Here is a 23,021-nt window from a genome sequence, read left to right on the forward strand (position 1 = left end):
CAAATGTGACCCAAACATTAGTCTGTATGTGCCCTCTCCATGCTGCAGTACTAACATTTGCACTGAATCATGTATTTGTATAGTGTTAATTCTACACAGTGAGTATAGTTAGAGGTATTATTATTGCACCTTTCTGCACTTTATTACATCTGATGTTATGCAGTGTATGTGAGCTCTAAACACAATTCTGTGCTATTTATATGACAAACTATTGATTCAACTGAACAGCAGATGGCAGTCAAACTGCTTGCCTGATGAATCTATATTACACTTTCATTTACATTCTATGGATTTTCCAACTCTTTGCAGTAACTAAAACTTGTTTCCTATTAGCTCACACTTAGTTTTTGTCACACTCACTCAATTCAGATTTCCAGATGTATGAAAACGTTTTGATAATCATTTCTTGATCTTGACAAGATGTTTTAAAGTAAAGATAATGTAGTGATAGTTCCATTCCAGGTACTTGTGATTAAATGTTTTGTGCCTGAGGATCAACTATAAACTATGTACACATGCACACTCTTTTAATATACCGTTAAAAATGTTTTCCAAAAGGATTTCAATACATATGTACTTCTACTTATTTGCATCGACAGTGTGAACTGCCAATATGTAGATTTGACATTTCAGGGGCGGAGTCAGAAAAGGTTTAGTGTCATTAAAGTGTTTGCAAACGTCACTCCATGCGCTAATACGGAGTACAAAGGGCAGGGAATCAGGAGTGTGCGTGGGCTGCGCATCCCACTGTGCCCTCATTCCATTTAGTGCGTTTCCCACTAATTAATATGCATAGTAGGCGGATCTCCCAGGGGTAGCAAAAACATGGGAGGAGTAAATGCAAATAAATTAATGTGGTGATTGTTTTTGTAGGGAAAAATAGTACAAATGAAAAGGAGGTGCAGACACACATGCAGAGATCATCGCTGCAGTAAATGTGGACAGAAAACACAGCAGAGATTAACAAAAGGCTCCAGGCGTGTGTGTGTGTGAAAGAGAGAGAGAGGAAAAAGAGGGTGGCTGTGAGCAGAGATGGATATATGGATATGATCATGGATCGACAAGGCTTCGGACTCACTACTCCACTGATCTTCTTTCTCTCCATGTTGTGACTGTCGACAAGTCTCTTGTCGTTTTGATGTCAGGCCAGAATCAGCAGATGCGTAATTTACGCACTGATGGCACAACGGTGACACATGAGAGTGTGCGTGACACAGCACTGCTCAGACCTGCGCTGGATCATCTTCAAATAATGCAGACTGATTGACAGACTGTGTTGCTGTATTAACTCAGATCAATGGAAGATCAATAGGACAGTTTCTGTCTTAATCTGTCAATTTTGATCACAGCAAAGTTACAGGACTGGAGGGAGCACCCACATTAAATGAGGGGGGAAAAATATAATTTATGTTTTTAAGTTGTTGTTTTAAAAAAACAAACAAAAAAACACCCTTTTTATTTGTTTATTTAGTTTCTATATTAATAAATGTTAGTGCAACAGACAGAGAAGTCCATCTGCCTCAAATTTAACTTCCTCAAATGTGCAAAACGAGCAAAATGTTCATTTAAATAGGGGCGGTCTGCACCAGTTCTGCTCGTGCACTAATGATTGCTGCAATCTTAGTGAATTCCGTGCAGCAGGTGAGGAAACTGTGTCACTAAAGTATTTAGGGAAGCCAATGGATTAGCACCCTTTATTTCAGATCTTAATGAATCTAGTCCTCAGTGAAGCCCTTAAAAGCATGTTTTTGCATCAGGTAGACATGTTGGAACCACTGCTCTGACCAAGCGGAAACTCATTTGCAAACCATTTGTTAAAGAAATGTTGAGTTGGGTCTGCCATTGTTAACGATCATCTCATTTCCTATGAGCAGTGTATGAACATATTTAATGTTCCCTCTAACCTAATCAAAACATGACAATGACATGAGTTTGATGCTGTGGCACATTTTCATAAACAAATTATTGATGCTAAGAAATGTCAATGCGTATCAATTACCATTAAAGTTCAATCTATTGAACAATATAAAAATATACCGAACCACTGATTACCAGCAGTTACTGGTTTCAGACTGTGACATAATAGGAACTTTTAGATTGGTCTTCTAGAATTTTAAGGTACTTTCAGAAAAAAAGATCCACAGCAACCATCAGGATTTTTATATATTACAACACTTAGCAAATGAAACCATTTCCAACCAGCGTCTATGTTGTGGAACTGGTGTAATAAGCAGACATGCAAACACCAAAGGCATGAAAAAGGTGACAATAAATCTATAGTAGGGGGGTCTGGTTGGATTTTCCCCCAGGTATTTTTTTTTTTATCATTTTAACATAAATTAATCCATCTTCAACACTCTGAAGAGTACAATAAGGCACAATATACTATTTTTTTCAGGCAAAAAACAAGTTGTGGTTTGTGAAAAACAATTCAAATGTACTGTAAATATGAAGAATTGTGATGTTAAAGTAAAAGTATCTAACAATTGTACAGTTATTCACTCTGTTATTTAACACCACTGCTGCTGAGCTACTGGTTTTATAGTCTTTCCTATTTTGGTCTGAACCAGCCAATCAGAACAGCTTCCATGAGCCATTTACCAGCCACTCTTTCATCAAAGGGTGAATAAACTGGCAAACATTAATCTATATAAAATTAAAAAAATTCTACAAATTCGGTTTTCCACAATTTTTCATTCAGATTTTTAACAATATTGTATTTCTTTTCCAGAAAATATTGTTTTTTAACTCCTGAGCATAAACTAAAGAAAACCATAAACAGAAATGTGTCAAAATAAGCGTAATTTAAAACCAAGCATCAATTCCAATAAAAGGTAGCTATAGATTGTACTGACATGGATTTTTCTCTCTGCTCCTTTTTCATTATTTATAATCGTATGTCATAAAGCTGTACGAATGAGAGCAGCATTAATGTCACTATATTTCCCCTCAGGGATCAATGGTTTATTAAGTATTGATCAACTTCATTTAAAATATCCTGATATTATTCCAGATGAGACAAAAGATGCAGTTATTTCACTACTAGGGGCCAGAATATTAGAAGCTATCATGTTGTCATGAACGTAAGATGTTTCAGACTTTACAATCTCTGTATCAGTCTCGTCCACAAAACTTGTTCCCACAGATGAGACGTTCAAATTAAACAGTGTGGCTTCACAGACACTAAAGTTAAGCAGCAACATTTAGGAGTGCGTGATGAAAATACTCATTTGCTCTATACATTCACATAAATGGCCCATTTTGAGATCAAAATGACAAATTTTGCCAAAAAGCGACTGATTTGCATGTATGAATAAGGGGTCTTTATGAGGCAACACATAACTGCAGATTTCATCCCAACTATTAAATGTCCCCATGAAGTAAAAAAAGGCAGATGTGTTCTTTTTATTCTTTTATTTTCTCCTCAAACAGACAAAAATGTTAATTCAAAAGGAATGTAACTTTACATTCCGTAGTGGTGATGTTTAAAGTCTTGGCGTTTTCAGTCAACAGCTGATGACAAGAGTTTTTAATTTGGACTCTGGTCCTGTAGCGTCATTCAGGCCGGACTTTTCTGATGATAAGCTGCAGGAAGTCACACGGCTCTGTTTAGTCAAGATTTGCCTACAAAGAGAAAACACTAGAGTCAGTACTTGCCCAACACACACACACACACCTAACACTAGAACAGTGCAGCCTCTCAGTTTAAAGCTAGAATCAGGAGCTGGAGTCCAGCTCTCATAGTAGGTGTCAGAAAAGTTAGTTTAGTTTGTCATCACAGGCTGACATGGTTTTATACTTCAGCTTTAAAAGCTTCACTGAAGACTTACACATTTCCATCTCAGTCACAGCACACGTTGATCTGGAACTTTCCTGTCTGCTCCATTCTCAGCTGCAAACAACAACACAACCAGATCAGAGAAGAAGAGAGCATTTATGGCCACATGTGTACAGATGTCAAAGCCTCAGTTTAAAGCTAGAATCAGGAGCTGGAGTCCAGCTCTCATAGTAGGTGTCAGAAAAGTGTGTTTAGTTTGTCATCAGGGGCTCAACCAGTTCAATAAACAGTTTGACTCAAATCACTCACCTCAAAAAGTCACCTGAGCATTCCAAGCTCTGCATCATCATCATCTTCATCAAGTCCAGACGACTGGAGGATCACAAACACAAGGTTAGATTCCAAAATGGCAGAGAAGATAAAAACTTACTTTGTAATAATCCACATTGATCAGCTCAACGATTCAAAAAAGAATATAAATGCACAATTTAAAATGGTGAACTGAATACAATCCTAGCACATTTAATACAGTAATTGATCTTGGTCTATAAATCAGCTGCATCTGCCAACATAAGTTACTTAAACAGTAAGAAAATGACACTGCTCAGTCCATTAGAATATCACGCAAATGACAAAATGTGAGGGTTTAAATTAAAGCCTGGCCCATCAAACAGTGCATCTGATTAATCTGACCAGATTTACCATCAGCCATTAATCACCAGCTGATTAATCAGGCTTTAATATGCAAATGATGTGTTCGACTTTTTGCTGCACAGATTCTGTGGCACTTTAAAATAATCAATGTAGGGCTGGGCAATATATCAATATTAAAGATATATCCAGTTTTCATTTTTGGCAATATAAAAAAAAATAAAAATATTGCCTATATCAATAGACATATTTAAAAGAAAAAAAAAATCTAAATACTTATTTCAGGAGTTTCTGCTTTCACTACGTCTCAGAACAGCATGAAAAGCCTAGTTCGACTGATTAGTGAATGGGTCCAAACCCAGACCTTCCCCTAAACAAGCCACACTAAATAATTCACTCACACGTGCTGTCCTTTGTAGGAGAAGAAGCCAAAAGTGGAACATATTGTGCAGCAGTTTGTTAATAAATGTGCCTGTGAAGCATTAGGGTCAGTAAGTTTAACAGAATTTTCTTCCTGGTCAGATTTAGTTTGCAATAAAAATTGAGATGTATATCATATATTGCTATTTTGAAAAAAAATAGAGAAGTTTTGGTCCATATCGTCCAGCCCTAGGTCAATGAGTGTCACTAGTTCATTGTTTAGTTACATTGGGCTTCAAGAAAATAATAATAATAAAATCATTGTTTATTGTACTATTTGAGATTTAAACAACTTTATTATTATTTTTTAACACTGTATTCCAGCAATACTTTTCTTATTCTTTCCAGTTCTTGTTTGACTTAGTGTTTTGCTGCTTTGTCTAGAAACATATTTTAAGCATTGTGGGGGAAAAGGTGATAACATTGTGTGTATTATTGTTCTTATATCGGCAAATATATCAGCTATTAACCCGTATATCAGGTATCTGCAACTATATCGAGTATCGGTGGTGTAAATCCTATATCGTTCCGGCCCTTATTAAACTAACTACTAACCTCTATATTAGAGCTAAACCTACCACACAAACAACTTGTGGTGTGTATTTAAGAGACCTCACACTGATGATTAAAAAACATAATTTCCATTAAATGTTTATTTGGCTAAACATCTTATTACAGCACGTGACCTGGCGCTAGGAAAGAAAGCACGTGTTGGTTTATACTCACAGGACAGACGGCTGATGTCAGTGTGAAGCAGTCGGTGTCATAAACAGGTTAGAGGCTATGAAGCCTGTGTCTGTTAACTTAACAGACCTCCGTCTGTGCTGCCATGGCGTATGGTTAAAATAACTTTCGTCCATGTTGTCAGTCAGTCAGTGAGCTCTGATCAGCTCTGCGGTCCAGGAGAGAAAGACCTCACCCTAGTCCACGTGGTGACTTTATGAGATCCGGCTCAGCTCTCAGAGCTCCTCCCCTTCCGGTGTTAACTGGCTAGCCACAGCTAGGCTAGCAGCTAGCCTTCTTTTATGGCTTTGTGAAAAGCTGATAAAGGCGTGTTTCTGCCATTGCACCTTTTCTTTCTTTATTTCCTTATATGTGTTTCTGCGTCAAACTAAAAAAAATGTTGCCACAGAACAAACGTAAAGCTGAAAAGTTTAAGGTACTTTGCATCATGGGAAATGAAGTTTAAAATTCCCCAACAGGAACGTTTTCTAATCTGTAATACGGATATTTGAATGATTTAGTGTTCCCCTACAGCAACCGACAAACTCATGGTTGATTTTTCTTCGTGCCAGTACTTAAAAAACTTTTTAAAAAATTTTAAATTGTAATTTAGACAAACATGAAAAACAGATTATTAGACTATTTTCAACATTCAGAAACGTTTTATTTTTCATTCGTCCATCTTTATGGTACTGCTACTTCCTGAAACTAAGTTATTATTATTATTATTATTAATAATAATAATAATAATAATAATAATAAAGAAATAGGCTTTGTGTACTACAAAACACTAACTTAGGGTTAAGTCAGGGTTTTTAAACTTTGGGGTCCTAACCACATGTGGAGTCCCCCTGGAATTTAAAATTATATTACTTGTATTTTTCAAAATAAAACAGCACAAAAAAATATCTGAGCTGGTGCATCTTGTCACTTTGTGCACTAATTCTGGCTACTCGTAACACAGTATAACAGATATGATCAAAAACTAATTCTGGAAGAAAAAACTCTTTTTCTCTTTCATCACCAGAAATTTGTGATATTAAAATGGGGTCACGAGCAAAAAAAAAAAAAATGTTTAGGAACCACTGGGTTAAGCACTTGTAAATAACAATTAATAACAAATATTCAACTTTTGTTTCTGTTATAACATTAAAATTATCTTGTGTTTGTTAAAACAATGAATAAAAGAAAACTATCATAACAACTAAGTAGATAATAATAACCACTCACTAACTTAACAAAAATGTATACCATAATCGTATTTAGAGCTGGAACTGCAATAATACACACAGATCAACTTATAATTTACAGCTGTTTGGACAGGCCATTTTATACACCATTTTTCATGTATTATTTTTTTTCCCCACTCGGGCTCTTTTTAAGTATTTTCAGGGATGAACAACACAAAGTTTAATTTATACATTTATTCTGATCACAGCTGTACAGGAATGCATCGTCACAGCAGAAACACAACCGAAACCCAACCAATGGCACAACAGCCGTCACAGCACATCCAGAACTCAACCAGAAAAGCACAGCCTCAATCAGCTCACCTCAGTTTAGAGTCTATATTTTTCATCATCATCATCATCATTATTATTATTCACATAGAACCATATGTCTCTCAAATATATCTTTGTTTTCAATGAGCATAAAAATACACGTGGACTCTTCGTTGGGGTGAACACTGATGGTCAAACCAGGGAAGAAGGGGAGCCATTGAGGGGGAGGGGTCGCATTTTTGAGATCTTACTAGACTCAACCCATTGATGACCTTTGACATCAGAGACAAAGAAGGATGTTACAGAAAAAGAAACGTAATAAATCATTAAAGATTTGACGTGTGGAACAAGAACAAAACCAAATATAATAAACTTACAAGGCACAGAGAGATGTGAACTAAACAAATACAGATATTAAACTGGGCAGGGGGTGGGAGGGGGGCAATAAATGGACATATTTGGAGGTGGGCAAATTTGAGGCAGTTTCACTAACCAACACTAGAGAGAGCTCTGACAGCTCAAATACCAGGTATATTATAAACTTCATGTTTTTATGTATACTGGATGTACAATAGAAAGCATTGAAATAGAGGAATATCTTTCAAAAACACTATTCACTGCAGCAGGACAAAGGGATATACTGTATAAGTGTGTGTGTGTGTGTGTGATGTGTGTGTTCCATTTCCAAGTAAAACCTCCAGAGGGAGCTAAACACCTACAAAGCAAAACACCATCAGGAATGAAATGTAGTGTGTTAATGTGTGTGTGTGTGTGCTTGTGTATTATGTGTGTGTGTGTTCTTGTGCACCTTCTTATTGACCATGAGAGTTTCTATTGTATGATTGGGAGAACACTGACATGAGCATCAGCAGGGACGACGCACACACACACACACACTCCAAAAGACGACGACAACAGCAGCGACATGAACAGAGACGACACACACAGGTGAGGAAGTCACACACGCCGCAGTCCTGCACACATTCAGCTATGGGTCACCTGCACGGAGAAATGCATCCTTTGACACATGGCGGGAAGGAGACGAGCACAGAAAGTGCACGGACCCATCCTGTGACCATAGAAATCCTTTTTAGATAAGTTCATCTTTTTGCTTCTTCTTGAATCTATTTAGCAACACAACATCGTGTCACACAGTTAATGTGCTTTTTTTTTCTTTTCTTCTGGCGAGCAAACACACTCACCTGCTTGTCTCCTCTGTCTGACTTAATTCAACACAACTAGCCCGAGTGTGTGGAGCAGAGAGCAAGGAGGACAATGATTGTGCTTCTCGGTCGACGCAGCAGCAGCATCTGGTGATTGGCTGGGCTGCAGAGGTCAGAGGTTGTGTAAGAGCGTACTCCCACCACAGCTACTGCACCACACAGAGAGGAGTCCCCCCCCCAAAGAGCTGCACACAGGCTACATGGAAAAGAGCCGGCGCAAGAGGGACAGATTCTTTCTGAGCACCAGCATCACACTTCAGGAGGGATTTCTTGACAAACCAACACGCAATGGGAGAGGGAGGGGAGGGGAGTTAGGGTTGGAAATGACAGAGGCGGGGCATCGGGTGCGGCATCAGTCAAGCATCGCGTCCAGCTGGTCTGCCAAGTCGTCAAACATGCTGCCAATGTCATCCAAAATGGAGACTGTTGCTTTTTTTCCCGTAGAAGAGCTGGAAGAGAAGGAATATGTTGAGAAGCAGGAAACAGCAGGTGATGACAATTCATTATTTTCACATGTAATGCACTTTTTCAACATTTCATATATTTATTGAGCCATGCTTCAAAAAGTGTTTTTTTTTTCCTCGACTACACCTGCTACCTTTAAGTTGACCAAGCTGTTTTTTTTCTGTCTTCTGTCTCTTTAAAGGGATCCTGTATTTACAAATGTGGTAACCCTAACCCTTTACAAAATATATATATATATATATATATATATATATATATATATATTTTTTTTTTTACCATATTTACTTTATTAACTTTTAAAGAGAGTGATCACAGACTGTTGAAAGACTCCCACCCAAATGGACTTCTATTCTCAGGGTTTGTGTGTTACTAATTATTCGCTAACTTCAGCCACCAGATCGTGTCAGCGCACTGTTTAAGGGAGAGTAAAGGTCCTTAGGAGAGCTCTTCTTCTCTGCTTCATTGTCTACTACCAAACAGCAGAATTGGAACTGTCACCCCGTTTGGTCAAAGATTACTTTTCTGGTCACTGTTTTTATCCTCTTTCCGTAAACAAAAGAGGTTTACATCAACATCTTTAATTTTTCCATATTATTTTTAGAGCAACCAAAAGCAGCACAGATTTGTATTTTGACCAAAAAGCTGCTAAATGATCTAAAAAAGCAGGCTGAAAGCTTCACTCCAATAGGAAACAATGGGATGTTTACAGGCAAATGGGGCTGTATGATGTCATCAATCGCGTGATTTCAAGATGGCGGAACACAGGTTCTAAAACGGTAAAGTAGTCCCATTTTTAAAAGTTTTCCTCAGCACTGCCAGCCTTAAACATTGAACCTCCTCTGTTTGTAACTCCTGTGGGTTCAGACACAGATGGCTGAATAGAGCAATCAGTCATTACATAACACTGAGAGAAAACTACTCCACCCTGAACACCTCTATCGATTGTGTGAACAGGCTGCTACTGTGAGACAAATATAACCACATCTTAGCTTGATTTTCAGAATATTAATTCACTCTTTAGTGGCTAGAAAAGTTCTTTTTCCCCCCAAACAGGATTTAAAAAACAAACATATTTGACAGTTGCTGATGAGATTAGTCTGAGTTAGTCACTGACACTGAATACTGGTTACAGATTAAAGCTAATGCGATGAGCAGACGTGGTTGGTGAGCACAGCTGGGTGAAGAGAAAGAAGAGAAAAACACAAATCCTGTGTTTTTTACAGTCGCCTAAAAGATGCACAGGGTCTCTGGTAATAGGAACTGATATCAGTTTAGCTAACAGTGCAAAATAACACACACACACACAATCTAAAAGTGCATTTCTGTCCTTGCATTCTAGCAAGTATTTATTCATGTGAACTGCTCTGCCTGACTTAAAGGGGAAGTGAAACACTTGGGCGACCGTGGCTCAGGTGGTAGTGGGTCGTCTTCTGATCAAGAGGTTGGGGGTTTGATCCCAGTACCTGACTATGTGTCGAAGTGTCCTTGGGCAAGACACCGAACCCAAAGTTGCTCCCAGTGGTCGACTAGCGCCTTGCATGGCAGTCCTGTCCCACTGGTGTGTGAATGTGAGAGTTATTGGGTGAATGAGCTGATATGTAAAGCGCTTTGAGACTGCTTCAGTGTGGTTATAAAGCGCTACATAAATCAATTCACCATTTACTTTGACCAGTAGATAATTTTTGATTAATTGGAAATAAGCATTAATGTTTTATTGGCAGTTTTGTGTTTTTGTTGTTAATTGGAACATTGTCAGCTTTTTGAACGTTCCAACTTCTTTACCTGTGATGCGCAATTTTGTGTGAGACGTCAACGTTCCGTGTGTAAACAACCATAACATGCATTGCCCATTGGAGCAGTAATCAGGCTTTAATACAGTTCCCTTGTCTTTTGTTGAGAATGTGGTGTTTATACGTTTTTAACATCATTTATTCATTTGCCAGAGGTCAGCCTTTGATTTACCTCCACAGCAGTCATTTGTGCATCTTTCATACACTAATCAAAAACCTTCACCTGACATTTACCATTTACCGCACAGTGTCGGAGACTAGCCCGTGTACAATGATGGAAATTAGGGCTAAATCCAGAATGACTCATCAGGCCCTGTCAGGTTCGGGTAAAGACCGTCAGATTTAATGGTATTGAGTGATTTAAAGAGTCATTCTCAATTCCACTTCAACAGCCGTGTATATTTTGACTCCAATCTTAAATTTGGAGCTCATGTAAAGAAAATAACTGACTATTAGGATTAATTTGAATTGTTTTCGTCTAATAAGATCTTGCCTGTCAATCAGTGCAGCCAAGTTGTACTTTCACGCAATGATGTTGTCTCACTTTTTATACTGTATCACTGTGTGAGGCCAAGCTAATCAGTCCACTCAGAAAGGTGTGATCTCCCTGTACAAACAAGCTTTAAAAGTGCTTGATAAAAAGCCCATAATGTGGCACTATTGCAAAATTCAAGAAAAGCATAATCTTTTAAGTTTTGAAAATTTTAAGAAGTACTCTTTTGTGAAATTTGTTTTTAAATGTGTCAACAACCTCGCTCCCGATATCGCTGCAGGGATGATTGAAAAATGTGCAGCTCATGGGATCGTCACTAGGGGGCGCTGTCAGTGGAGACTGTAGACCAGCCAGATGCAAAAGAGCTTTTGGACAGACAGCGTTTGCAGTGCAAGGGCCACAGATCTGGAACACTTTACCTGTTGATCTGAAAACTTTAACAGACCTGCACGAGTTTAAAAGTAAAGTTAAACAATGGCTCAAACTGACTCAAACTTGTGGACACAACAGACGTGTATAATATTTTATTTCCTTTAGTAATTTGTATTATTTGTAATGATTTATGTTATGTATTTTTATGTCTTAGGGACCAGGTCTGCGAATTAGCTGTTAGCTATATGGCCTATGAATATGGCATTGGTTACTTGTAACGATGCTTCTTGTTCTGTTCCTATCAAATAAACATATATATATATACTGTAGATTACTGTAGCCTGCTTATGCATATTCATGATGAGTGGGCGTGTCTATACACTGACTTGCCTGCGAGGCTCCTGCATGACTCGCTCTGAGGTAGATCAGTGATCACCAAAGCAATTTTCTTTTGCTATCCACATTCTGTTATTATTGTTTTTAGCCAAAAAAACTACACATTACAGTAAAACACAGGGCTATTTAAGTGGCTACTGTGTGAGTCCGTCTCCGCAATGTGTGTGTTCATCCAGCAGCAGCAGCAGCAGCAGCAGCAGCTTCAAACACTCACCGGAGTTTTAAGCTGCTAATTCACTTTCTTCTCCACCTCATCTTTAATAAATACAGGAATAGTGCATTTCAGGTGATAATCATTTGTTTATCAACTAAACCGTTGAGTCACATTGGGTCACAAATACGTCAGGTCAAGTCAAAGGCGATACGATGTCTGCTCCCTGGGTGCCTACACTGCAGCGTTCACTGTGGACTCGGCGCGGCACCAGCAGCAGGCACTTCCTGGAGGGGGCGGTTCATAATGCTAGTGACGTCACTAGCATTTGAAATGCTCGTTTTTCAGAAGAAAGCAGATAAGCAGCTCATAGAGCAGGATTATTGAGGATTTCTCAGAGATGAAGGAAGCTCAATAATAGTTTGTGGGTGTTTTTGAAAAGGAATTAATATTGTAACAAGGTTAAAAGCTCCAAAAAGTTGATTTAGAACCTTTAAAGGCTACAATGTTTTTCTGCTGCGTCACTCGTGTAGGCTCAGAGGTGGGGGGGGGGGTGCAGGTGAACGCTGGGTCAGACATGCCTTCTCTGTGTCACTGCTGAGGCAGGTTCTGCATTGCAAAAGGGGCAACAGACACCCACACACATTGTCAACAAAGTGCTGGAATGCTGCTGGGTAGTAACAGTATCAATACATTGACGTCACAGCCAAGATGGCGGAACAGTCTATAGTTTATAAACACGGGAGTAAATGTCAGATCATGTTCATATAAAAGAAGTATATACTTGTTATAGTGCACATAATAAAAACAAGAGCACCAATGGGCTTAACTAAGGTCATTTGTTAATAGTGTTTCACTTCCTCTTTAATCATCATTGACTTATATTATAAGCAGACCTGCAGGCCTCTGAGGGTCTTGTTGGGTTTTACGTCCACACACAGGTCTCAGCAGTTGGTGGATGAGATACTCACTTGCTTTGTGGGTCCTCTTCTTTAATGTTGTGGTCCACCGCCTGTAACGCAGCAGCTAAGGAGGCACTGGTTTCCTCCAACTGATGCTGAACCTTCTCACCCTCTTCTGCCTCTCCTTCTTGATACCTTGCTTCTTCTGATGCTCCTTCTTTCTTTAAGGCTCTCTTGTCTCGCTCCCTCTGAGTCCCTTCCTCCGCTCTCTTCCTCTCCTCCTCCTGCTCTTTGTGTCTCTTCTGCTCCCTCTCCCTTTTCCTCTCCTCTTCCTCTCTCTTCCTCTCCTCCTCCTCTTCTGCCTCCCTTCCTCCTGTCAGGTCAATGGAGAGACCAGCGATGGAAGAGCGGGGAGGTTTGACAGGGTGCGGTGAAAGAGTGGAGGGACTCTGGGCTGGAGAAGCGGAAGTGAGAGGGAGTCCCGGAGAGAGGGAGGGAGTAGACGGGGTGTCAGGAGCGGGAAGAGGAGCAGCAGAGAGCAGCGTGGAGGGTTTAAGGGCCGGGGAGGGGCTGGTAGCAGCAGGGCTTGGACTCCTGGTGGTTGAGGCAACGGTTGCTTTTCCCGGTTTGGGAGCGGTTGGAGGTCCTCGAGGTTTGGGAGACACAGGAGGAGGAACCCTCCTTGGTTCTGCTCAGAAAATATGACAGAGATCCTTATTAGTCCAAGTTATCATTGTTTGAGTCAAAAATAAGATCCATATTTGTACAACATCCCAAAGCTTCAGAGACTGATGATTGTTTTTAACTGTTATACATTTATTTTACATATAGGAAGTCTCAATTAGCAGAGCGTTTTATTGGAAAACCAAACTCTTCTACAGGTCTCTGTTGCTGGCCAAACATGTTAGTCAATACTGGCAACCCAGAGTGGCAGTAGGATGTGGCGATAACTCTATGACAGAATGGTTGAGAATGATTACACTGGCCTCAGTTGCTCGTCTCTTATGGACACCTGTGAAAAGCGTGGGCAAATTCTTATTCTAGTACCCTATAATAATATATAATATTATCACCTGATGGCACTAACCAGTACAGACAGTGGGTAGGTGCACTAGCAAACAATTATTTGGGTTAACACTATGTCACATTACATACTTTTTGTGTAAAAACTACGACTATTACAGAACACAATGAGAGTGATAAAACTGAATACAACTTGTAAAATACGTTCCACATGTTTGAATTATAACTATTTCTTACATTATGCATGATTGAAATGTTATTTTAAACTAAAATAAATTAACGTCCACATGCATATATTATCATATTTCATGAAAAAGAGTCAGATTTGAGGGGCCGTATGAGACCCTAGACAATTTTTTTTTTAAATCTGAAAAAAATGTACATTTTTTTTTACCCCAAAAGGAACACCATTTCACCCAGGGAGGGCCTTTTCTTGAAAAAGTGTTTTTTTTTAGTCACATTAGTCAATCAGTCCTCTCTTGTTACTTTCAGATACAACTTTGTTAATGTATATTCTGTTAAAGGTCATCAAACCATACACAGTGGTCCTCTGTGTGCGTGTGTGTGTGTCTCACCAGGGCTTTGTGTCACCTCGATGCCATCAGGCCCAGGAATGGGGACCCTGCGTGTTGGGGTTGGAGGGTCGGCTTGTGTTTTTTTTGTGGCAGCAGTGGAAGGCTTGGGTGAGACGGGCGGCCTCAGAGACCTTCTGGCCTCCATCCACTCACAGGTGTCCTTGTTGGTGTCCGTCCTATCAGAAACCTCGGACACGGGCCTCCGCCTCAGAACAACTCCTCCATTGTGCTGCGGCTCAGCCTCTTGTTTCGAGCTCCCATCTGTTGGATTGCTTGGAGAATTGGACTGATTATTGCTTTCAATGTTACTGTCCGCGTGCTCAGCTGTGCGCGGTCTTCTTCGGATGGTGTCTGAGCCGGTTGTCATGGTAATAACGGTTGTAGTTGTGTTTTTTGGTGCCTCGGCCTCTGAAGCTGGAGGACGTGGTTTCCTGCGGAGCGTTGCCATGCCGTCTGTAACTCCTGATGCTGAGGTGACCACAGTGGATCGCGGCCGAGGCTCTGGCCGCTGCTGGACCGCTTGTTGAGGTAAATGCTCGTGCTGATCTTGAGGGATGCGTTCTAGTCCACTGATGGTCCTTCGCCGATTTAAAACATCCTCCTCCTCAGCTTCCAGACCTCCTGCACTGGGCTGGTGGCGAAGCAGAGGGGGACTCGCCTGCAAGATTACACCACTGTCACACAGACATGCCTAAACGCCAATCATCTGACCTTTAGAGTAGACACACCCACCTGTAGATAGTTGGTGCTGCTACCCAGATTCTTTGGCAGGGTTTTGGTTCCACTAACAATTGTTGTTTCCAGCATGGCAGCCAGACTGCGGACGCTCCCAGAGCCTCCTTCTGATCGCTCCAGACCTGCTGACTCCTGACCTCTTAAAGCTGCTCCCAGGCTGCCACAGTCGCTGGCTCGCCGCTCTCGGTACGCTGGTAAACCAAGCAGACGTTCCTCCAGCCCCTCCCCCTCCTCATCACCCCCAGTGATGGAGGAACAGGAACGTTTTGGTGGCGTTGGAGGCCGACCTTTCCTACGGGGACGGAGCGTGACGGAGGACTGACTGCGGTTGACAGTGACATCATTTGTGGCGGCGGTGTGGGAGGAGCTACTGCGACACACAGTGGCATATCTGGAGTCTGACTCTGAGCCTATTAGACTGCTGGTTCTACGCCGCTCTTCCTCTTCACAGGGCAGCCGCAGCAGAGGGAGTGAATTATCGGCTGTTGATGTCTGGGCAGAGGGACGCGGCCTCGCCCTAGGAGAGGCCTGCTGGGTGCGACCATGTGGGGGGGTTTGCGGTGGGGTTTGGCTTGGTGTGTGAGGAGGGGTCTGGAAGTGAGTCATACCTGGCCGAGGTTTGACCAGTGGACTGGGGGCCCCGTCCTTTTGCCTCCATGCTTCTCTCTGACTCTGTGTGACGGTGCTGCCGCCTGGGCTGGATGGAGGTGTGGAGGGGCTCAGTGGAGGCTCAGGGCCACTCTCCCCCCTCTGTAACTGCTTCAGTCGCTTTACCCCCAACATCAACTTTTTCTGATGCCCTGAAGAGAGGCAAGAAAAAAACATTTGGATGACCAAGTGATCACTGATCTACTCTATAAAAGCAAAAATGAAAGCACCTAAATTATTTAAAATGGCACATCTTCATACAGTCCAGGTTTACATCATCATCAAACTCATTAAAACAAACCTACAGGTTCACAAACTGCTATACTATGCTGCAGGGTTTAAAACCACTTCTTCTGAATATGCTTATTATTGGGTATGAAGTAATATAGTTTATTGATCCTAGTCCCAATCTTCACATTTTAGTGTAAGTATTTAAATTGACCATTTTTAGTTGTCAGAGTGACTGAGGTGAACGCTGGTTATTACAATTTAATTCTGCTATTGCCTGAGATTAGATCAGTGACGTCTTTTTTGGATCAGTGACGTCGCCCCCCCCCAAAAATAGATGGGACTAGTTTCCTCCTCTCACAGCCCTCAGTAAGCATTGATTGACAGCTCCATGTGGAAAGCACAGTGCAGTGGGGGCGGGACTGCCGTGACCGGGCGTGTCTTAACTATTCTGGGAGCAACGCCGACAATCAAGGCATTTTTTGAATTTCCCCCTAGTGGCAGAGGGTGTACTTACACTTTAAAGGTTGCATCTCACATCAAAAAGCTATTTTCAGTTTGTAACATTTTCAATTAATTAATTTTACATAATTTGCTATTAACGTAGCTTTAACATACCAAGCTTACTGATGCCAATTTCCTGCAAATCTTCAAGGCTGATTTCTGAGATGAAGTCGATGTTTTCGTATCCGTTTTGCACAAGAACCTGATAATACTGACTGAGCCCCAGGTGAGACAGCCAGTCAGCCAGATTGGCCTGCACACATACAGAGGGAAAAAAAATACAGTATAAATGTACACATCTATAAAGCTTGAGAGCTCACAGGGAACACATAATCCGCTTTCATACTTGGTCAGTGTGAATGTTTGGTGTATTTAGGGCCTAAATGTGGAGAAACCTTCATCTTTCATGGGGTTGTGACCATCCGGCACACCAATAAACAATATGAGGCGTGTTTTAAATCACAAGCACTCAATGCTGCTTGTTTTAATGATGTCAGGAAGCATTGGAGTATTTACACATCTATTCACTTTGCTATACTTCAGCATTAAAGCATGTTTTTAGGATAGTGTTTCAATTGTAAAGAGACCAGAGGATGTTGCTAAATATTGAAATACTTAAAAAAAAGTACAAGGTCTCACGAGGGAGCAGGGTGGATTGGCCCTCTGGCATACCGGGCATCATCCCAGTGGGCCGGTCCGTTTCGCTACGTTTTTCTTTTTTTGACAAGCGAGTGGAGGCAGATATGGTACCAGGTGACCAAAAATGGTCCAAAAGTGGCAAAAACATGGCAAGAATAAGTGTCAAGTGACAAAAGTGGGCCAAAAGCAGTGAAGAGTGGCTAAGAAATGGACAAACAAAGAACCAGGTGGTATGTACCTGCAATGGGTAGCTTAAATGGGCAAAATGTGACAAACAATAGTGAAAAAGGGCCAAAATGTGGAACAAAAAGGGGCAAAATGAAGGGAAAAAGGAAATAAGTGGTATCTATTGGTATTTAGAGCTTATTTGGATAAATAGTGGCCAAAAAAAAGAAAAGGGACAAAAATCGGATAAAAAATAGGAAAAAAGGGATATTTATAGGCAAAAGGTAGCTAAAATCTGAGTGTCAGAACTTTTTGAAAATGGGACAAAAAAAGTTGCAAAATGGCCAAAGAATATAGATTAAAAAGGGGTTAAAAAGTTTCCCCCTTTTAAGGTTTTCTGGGGGAATAATAATTAAAATTAAGACACATGTTGAGCATCACTGACTTAATAATGGCTTCTATATGGTGTCTGCTGATAATGTAATAGGGTGGTCTGGACACAAACTGCTAGGGAGTAATTATTGTTATGATTCTGCTAAAGCTCGTTTACTTTCTCTACAGAACATGTGTGAACCTTACAGGCTTGTTGTCAGGGAGCCAGTCTGTAGAAGGCAGCTTGCTGATCTCAGTCAATACTTTCTTTCGGTGGCCCGGCTTCATGACTCCAATCGCAGTAAGGTCCTTAAAGCAAAAACATAACATCATCACATCACAGTCCCCAGTACCACCACACAAGGTATGTCGATTTTTCTCACACAACGTTTATACATGAGTGGCGTTTGATATGCCTTCAGGATTATTAAACTTCAGCTAATCTCTGATGATTCTCTCCTGCCTCTGGCAAAGTGTATGTCATACTGTTTTGTCTGCTTCAGTACACACAACACACAATATACACAGACGTGCACACACACAATGGAACTGAATCCACACTCAAGGACACACAGCGAGCAATGTTTCAAGCACTGTTGAGAACAAAATGTGTGAACGCAGGTATTTGAATGAAGCAGACAGAGTATGGGAAGCGACTGGTTGAAGCTGAGGACTCACACCGGGGTCATGTGACAGAAACAGGAGGGTCATGATGACATCATCCAGGTCAGTGGGGAGCTGATCTGAGAGCTGCTCTCGACGGAGCCTTGACAGACAAGGGGCAGGGCGTGAGGGGGTCAGGGGGTCATGACCTTACCTCAGGGGTCATGCAGCTAATGGTGTCTAGATCATATCCGGCGGTGAGGAAGTGGGTGGTGTAGAACTGCAGCTGAAACTCACCCAGCCACGTCACTACTGCCTGCTTCTAGAACACAGAGCACAGAACACTACTGCCTGGTTCTTCTAAAGCATAGCGCACACACGTTTAGGCACCCTGCACCAGAACGCAGCAGCAAAGGCTTTCCAGAAAACTGTGGATAAACTTCTTATTTAGTGACATGAATAAAATCCATAACTTTAAGGTTTAAAGTAAAGAAAATCAAACAAAAACTCAAACATGAGCCTACATCAACCTGTTCAAAACGACTTCCACATACAATAAAGTATCCTCAAGTGACTTTTCAGTTTTTACACTACACTGATTGTGACTTAAAAAAAAAACTGCTTGTGACTCACCAGAGTTTAAAAATAGCCACACAAGAAAGAGCAAATTAAAAATTGCAGTGAAAATAATACATGCCCCAAGTGATAATTAGCCAGTTAGGTTTTTAGATCTCTGCCGCTGGGATTTCTGCCACCTTCTTAGGAGGGTGAATGAACATGAACAAAACTTCGAGAAAATGTTTAAATTCAAAATTGTGAAGTGGGTAATTGCACTGTGTTTGCTTTGATCCAAGCATTAATTGGTACTTTGGAATCCTGTGGAACTTTGTGAATATGTGAGCCTTTGCTTTGAAAGAAAGCCATTTTTATAGGTAAAAATCACACCAGAGCCTTATTGATAAGGGTCCTAAGACTAAAACCATTACCACTGGCAGGAATACATTATTTCATGAAGAATTGTATTTCCGTCAAAGAGGAACAAATATTGACTCCAGGAAACGAGTTCCAGTTTCCTGCCAGAACACAGCGACAAGTCGGATGTGCAGCACACATAGGGCCGGATTCACTAAGATATGAAATAAAGGGTGGTAATCCAGTGGCTTCCCTAAATCCTTTAGTGACGCAGTTTCCTCACCTGCTGCACGGAATTCACTAGGATTGCAGCAATCATTAGTGCACTAGCAGAACTGGTGCAGATCACCACTATTTAAATGAGCCTTTTGCTTGTTTCTTGTGGAAACGTCAGAGCGCACAAGCACACTGACATTTGAGGAAGTTCAATTTGAGGCAGATGGACTTCTCTGTCTGTTGCACAAACATTTAATAATGTAGAAAACTAAATAAACAAATAAAAAGATTTATTTGTTTTTGTTTTTTAAAAACAACTTAAAAACCTAATGATACTTTTCCCCCTAATATAATGTGGGTGTACCGTCAGGACCTGTAACTTTGCTCTGATCAGTCCATGAAAAACAGGCAGATTTGGACAGAAACTGTCCTATTGATAACCATTGATCTGAGTTAATGCAGCAAGTCTGTCAATCAGTCTGCATTCTTTGAAGATGATCTACTGACCATAATCCAGTACGTCTGAGCAGCGCTGTCACGCACACTCTCATATGTGAACATCATGCCATCAGTGATCAAAACTGCATAAATTACTCATCTAATCTGCTGATTCTGGCCTGAGATCAACATGACACAAGACTTTGATGGTCAAAACGTGGAGAGAAAGACACAGACTGGAGCAGTGTGTCCGAAAAGATATCGATCCATGGTCATATCCATATATCCATCTCTGTGCACAGCAACCGTCTGCACCGCAGCTGCTGGGGCCGCACATCCAGCTGGAGCCTTTTTTTCATCTTAGCTGTTTTCTGTGAACTGCGTGTGTGTCTGCACCTCTTCTCAGTTTTACTAATTTTCTGTACTAAAACAATGATTTCATGAATCACATTGCGTCCCCTGCATTAATTTATTTGCATTTCCTCCTTCCATATTTTTGCTCCCCCTGGAGGGAAACGCGCTAAATGGAATGAGGACGCATTCTGACGTGCTGAAGACGGGCAGTCCTGTTTCCCTGGGCTTTGTACTCCTTATTAGTGTGTGGAGTGCTATGTTTGCAATGTTTTAATGCCACTAAACCTTTTGTGAATCCGCCCCTGAACGCCACAGAGCATTCAGCAGCAGCATGTGTGTGAGTGAGTGAGTGTGGAGGGGGAGGGAATGGAGGGACAGAGGCTGAGAAAGCAACAGACTCTTCCGGTCTGTTATTTGTCTCGTCTCCATGGGGACACACTCGTATGCTCAGTGTGTCATCTGTTCAGGTGCAACACGACCACATGAGCAAAATCTCAGCTGCGTCTACAGTGTCTCCATTAGCACCATTGTAGACGTTCTTTACAACCATGGCTCTGGTTGTGAGAAAACTGAGGCACATCAAGTGAACTAGTTAGTCATCTGAAGACTCACTCTCCCATCGTCCTCTTCCACCTTCCTCTCAAACGATCGTTGTTCATGTGCGGTGCCACTCGAAGAGCCTAGAAGTTGGACAAACAGAGAGAGAGAGACAGAAAAAAAGGCAGAAAAAGTAAGTCTATTAAGTCAGTGGATGTTATTAGTTTATTATTACAAAATTCCATTTAAAACTCTGACCTTATAAAAATGACTTCATATAAGTTGTTTGTTCAATAAATCTGTTGGAGATGATTCCCACAGTAATGACATTGCCTTTTTGAACAGTCCTTAAACCCAGTTAAAGCTAACATTGCTATTTAGGAGAGAATTGTTTTGCAGCAGGAAGCAGCGAAACATAAAACTCAACGACTTTACACTGCCTACATGGAGCTTCTTATTCATTCTGTTGTTTGGCTGCCTTCATGGAGCTGTTTTAGCACAACGCATCCCACACGTATCACACTCAAACCAGAAGAATGACAGCAGATTTAAATATGCTAATCTAGGAGCTTCTTTCAAAGTGAGACTCAACATTTTGCCTAAATTTAGGCGGTGTACCATGCCATTTTGGGGATTTTTTTTCAACTAAGCAGCTTGCCAGAACATCCAAGACCAGGTGAGTGCATAAAATAACACTTGATGAGTGCTCTGCTAAATATGACACCCTGTAATTGGCAACGTGAGGGTGCCAATATAACTAATGTCAGAACAAGGTTTCCTTCCCCAGTGAAAGACGAAGCGGCGCTAAATCCAGTTCCCGATGTGAATCTGAAAAACTACTGTATGTGTCGGGTTTGCAGAGAAGAAGTGTGTCATCACAACATTGTAGAGCATAAAACATATCTCAATTTAGTCGTCCAATAGTGGAGTCAAGGTTTGTTTGTTGTGTAAAGAACAGGACGTTTCTGGCAGGGGCCACGTGTTAGGTGGGAAGTGGGATAGATGGACTATTGCAGTGTAGTGTTGATTTACAGGGGTTTGGCTCAGCCCCCAAACTCTTTTCCAACTCTTTATTTTATTATTATATATAACTTCTTGAATAAGGGCTGATAAAATACTGGTACTACAACCTTACATATTGGCCCTTACCGATGTTTAAACAATATCAGCTCGTGTCATACATACTTTACCACATTTTCCACTGCAAGGCTGCTTTTTTTTTCCATTTAAATATGAAGATGTGGCCAATACAGCAGAGCGCTCCATGTGTGGAGTTTTTCAGCCAGTAGGCACACGTTTTTCCACTGATTAATTACAAATTTGTAATAATAATTGCAATTGAAAAACTATGTTTCTGTTGTAACCATAATTGAATTGTAACTGAGTTCAGATCATTTACTTTGTAATTGTAATTGGCATGGTAATTCTAAAAAAAAAAAAAAAAAAAAAAAAACTTGATTTAAAAGGATTTTTAAATAGTAAAATGATCCTCATGAAAACTGACAGGAAAACTTAATCTGAAACATATTTTAAAAATTGTTAACTACGTATGTGTAAGTCATAAACACAACCCTGGGGAACCATGTTACAGTTCTATGACTTACACATACGCAGGTAACAATGATTAAAATATGTGGCAGATTAAGTTTTCCTGCCAGGTCTTATGAGGATCATTTTACTATTTAAAAATAATTTTAAATCGAGGGGTACCCACACCACACCCACACCACACCAAAAATGTTAATACCAATATTTGAATTGATAAGGAAGCCTAATAATGTAATCAAGAGCTGAGCAGCAAATTAGATGATATATAATACTTTTAATGTGTTTTACAGCTGATTTAAGACATGGGTCAAAACTAACCTGTTATCATAAGAGATGCTAACATAAAGCTAGCACAAGAGGAAGGTTGCGTTTTATGGGTTTATTTTTTAAAGGCTCTGTAATTGTGATTAATTTTAATTGACTGTCAGAGAAAAAAATAATATTTGTAATTTGAATTGTAATTGCAAAAAAAAATGCCATTCAACTTAGTAGTTAAGTTGTAATTGAACATAAAAAATGTAAGACATAATTGCAATTTAAAAATGTAATTGACCCCAACCCTGGTGCGTACTGACCGTCATCCCTGACTGATCTGGCACAGTCACTGAACATCTCTGTGAACTGAACGTTCATTATAAAGCTTTGGAACTTGTAGGAA

At 40.5% G+C, this 23,021-nt stretch overlaps 1 protein-coding gene, 1 long non-coding RNA gene and 2 other non-coding genes across 5 annotated transcripts in view; all 4 read right to left on the reverse strand.

Annotated features, from left to right (window-relative positions):
* Window positions 1–3,397: 3,397 nt before the first annotated feature.
* On the reverse strand, window positions 3,398–5,772 carry LOC114470898 (uncharacterized). Its single transcript, XR_003674926.1, has 4 exons — window positions 5,576–5,772; window positions 4,088–4,150; window positions 3,831–3,892; window positions 3,398–3,624 (listed from the first exon to the last, which is right to left on the reverse strand). It is a non-coding gene; the product is annotated as an uncharacterized LOC114470898 (long non-coding RNA).
* Window positions 3,694–3,784, reverse strand: LOC114472690 (small nucleolar RNA SNORD60). The gene has a single exon (XR_003675174.1). It is a non-coding gene; the product is annotated as a small nucleolar RNA SNORD60 (small nucleolar RNA).
* LOC114472676 (small nucleolar RNA SNORD60) lies at window positions 3,961–4,049 on the reverse strand. Its single transcript, XR_003675172.1, has one exon. It is a non-coding gene; the product is annotated as a small nucleolar RNA SNORD60 (small nucleolar RNA).
* Window positions 5,773–7,622: 1,850 nt separating the features above from the next.
* LOC114470647 (caskin-1) overlaps window positions 7,623–23,021 on the reverse strand; it is a 70,392-nt gene continuing 54,993 nt past the window's right edge. The window contains exons 14-21 of one of the 2 annotated variants that reach the window (XM_028458964.1): window positions 20,891–20,958; window positions 18,573–18,680; window positions 17,963–18,064; window positions 16,694–16,832; window positions 15,197–15,999; window positions 14,465–15,122; window positions 12,936–13,554; window positions 7,623–8,746 (exon numbers count right to left, since the gene is read on the reverse strand). In XM_028458964.1, coding sequence (XP_028314765.1) covers window positions 8,650–8,746; window positions 12,936–13,554; window positions 14,465–15,122; window positions 15,197–15,999; window positions 16,694–16,832; window positions 17,963–18,064; window positions 18,573–18,680; window positions 20,891–20,958 — 2,594 coding nt within the window. In that variant the 3' untranslated portion in view covers window positions 7,623–8,649. The remainder of the gene's footprint in view (window positions 8,747–12,935; window positions 13,555–14,464; window positions 15,123–15,196; window positions 16,000–16,693; window positions 16,833–17,962; window positions 18,065–18,572; window positions 18,681–20,890; window positions 20,959–23,021) is intronic. The other variant, XM_028458973.1, reaches the window with a different exon arrangement.

Source organism: Gouania willdenowi, chromosome 1, assembly GCF_900634775.1.
Source record: "Gouania willdenowi chromosome 1, fGouWil2.1, whole genome shotgun sequence".
NCBI lineage: Eukaryota > Metazoa > Chordata > Actinopteri > Blenniiformes > Gobiesocidae > Gouania > Gouania willdenowi.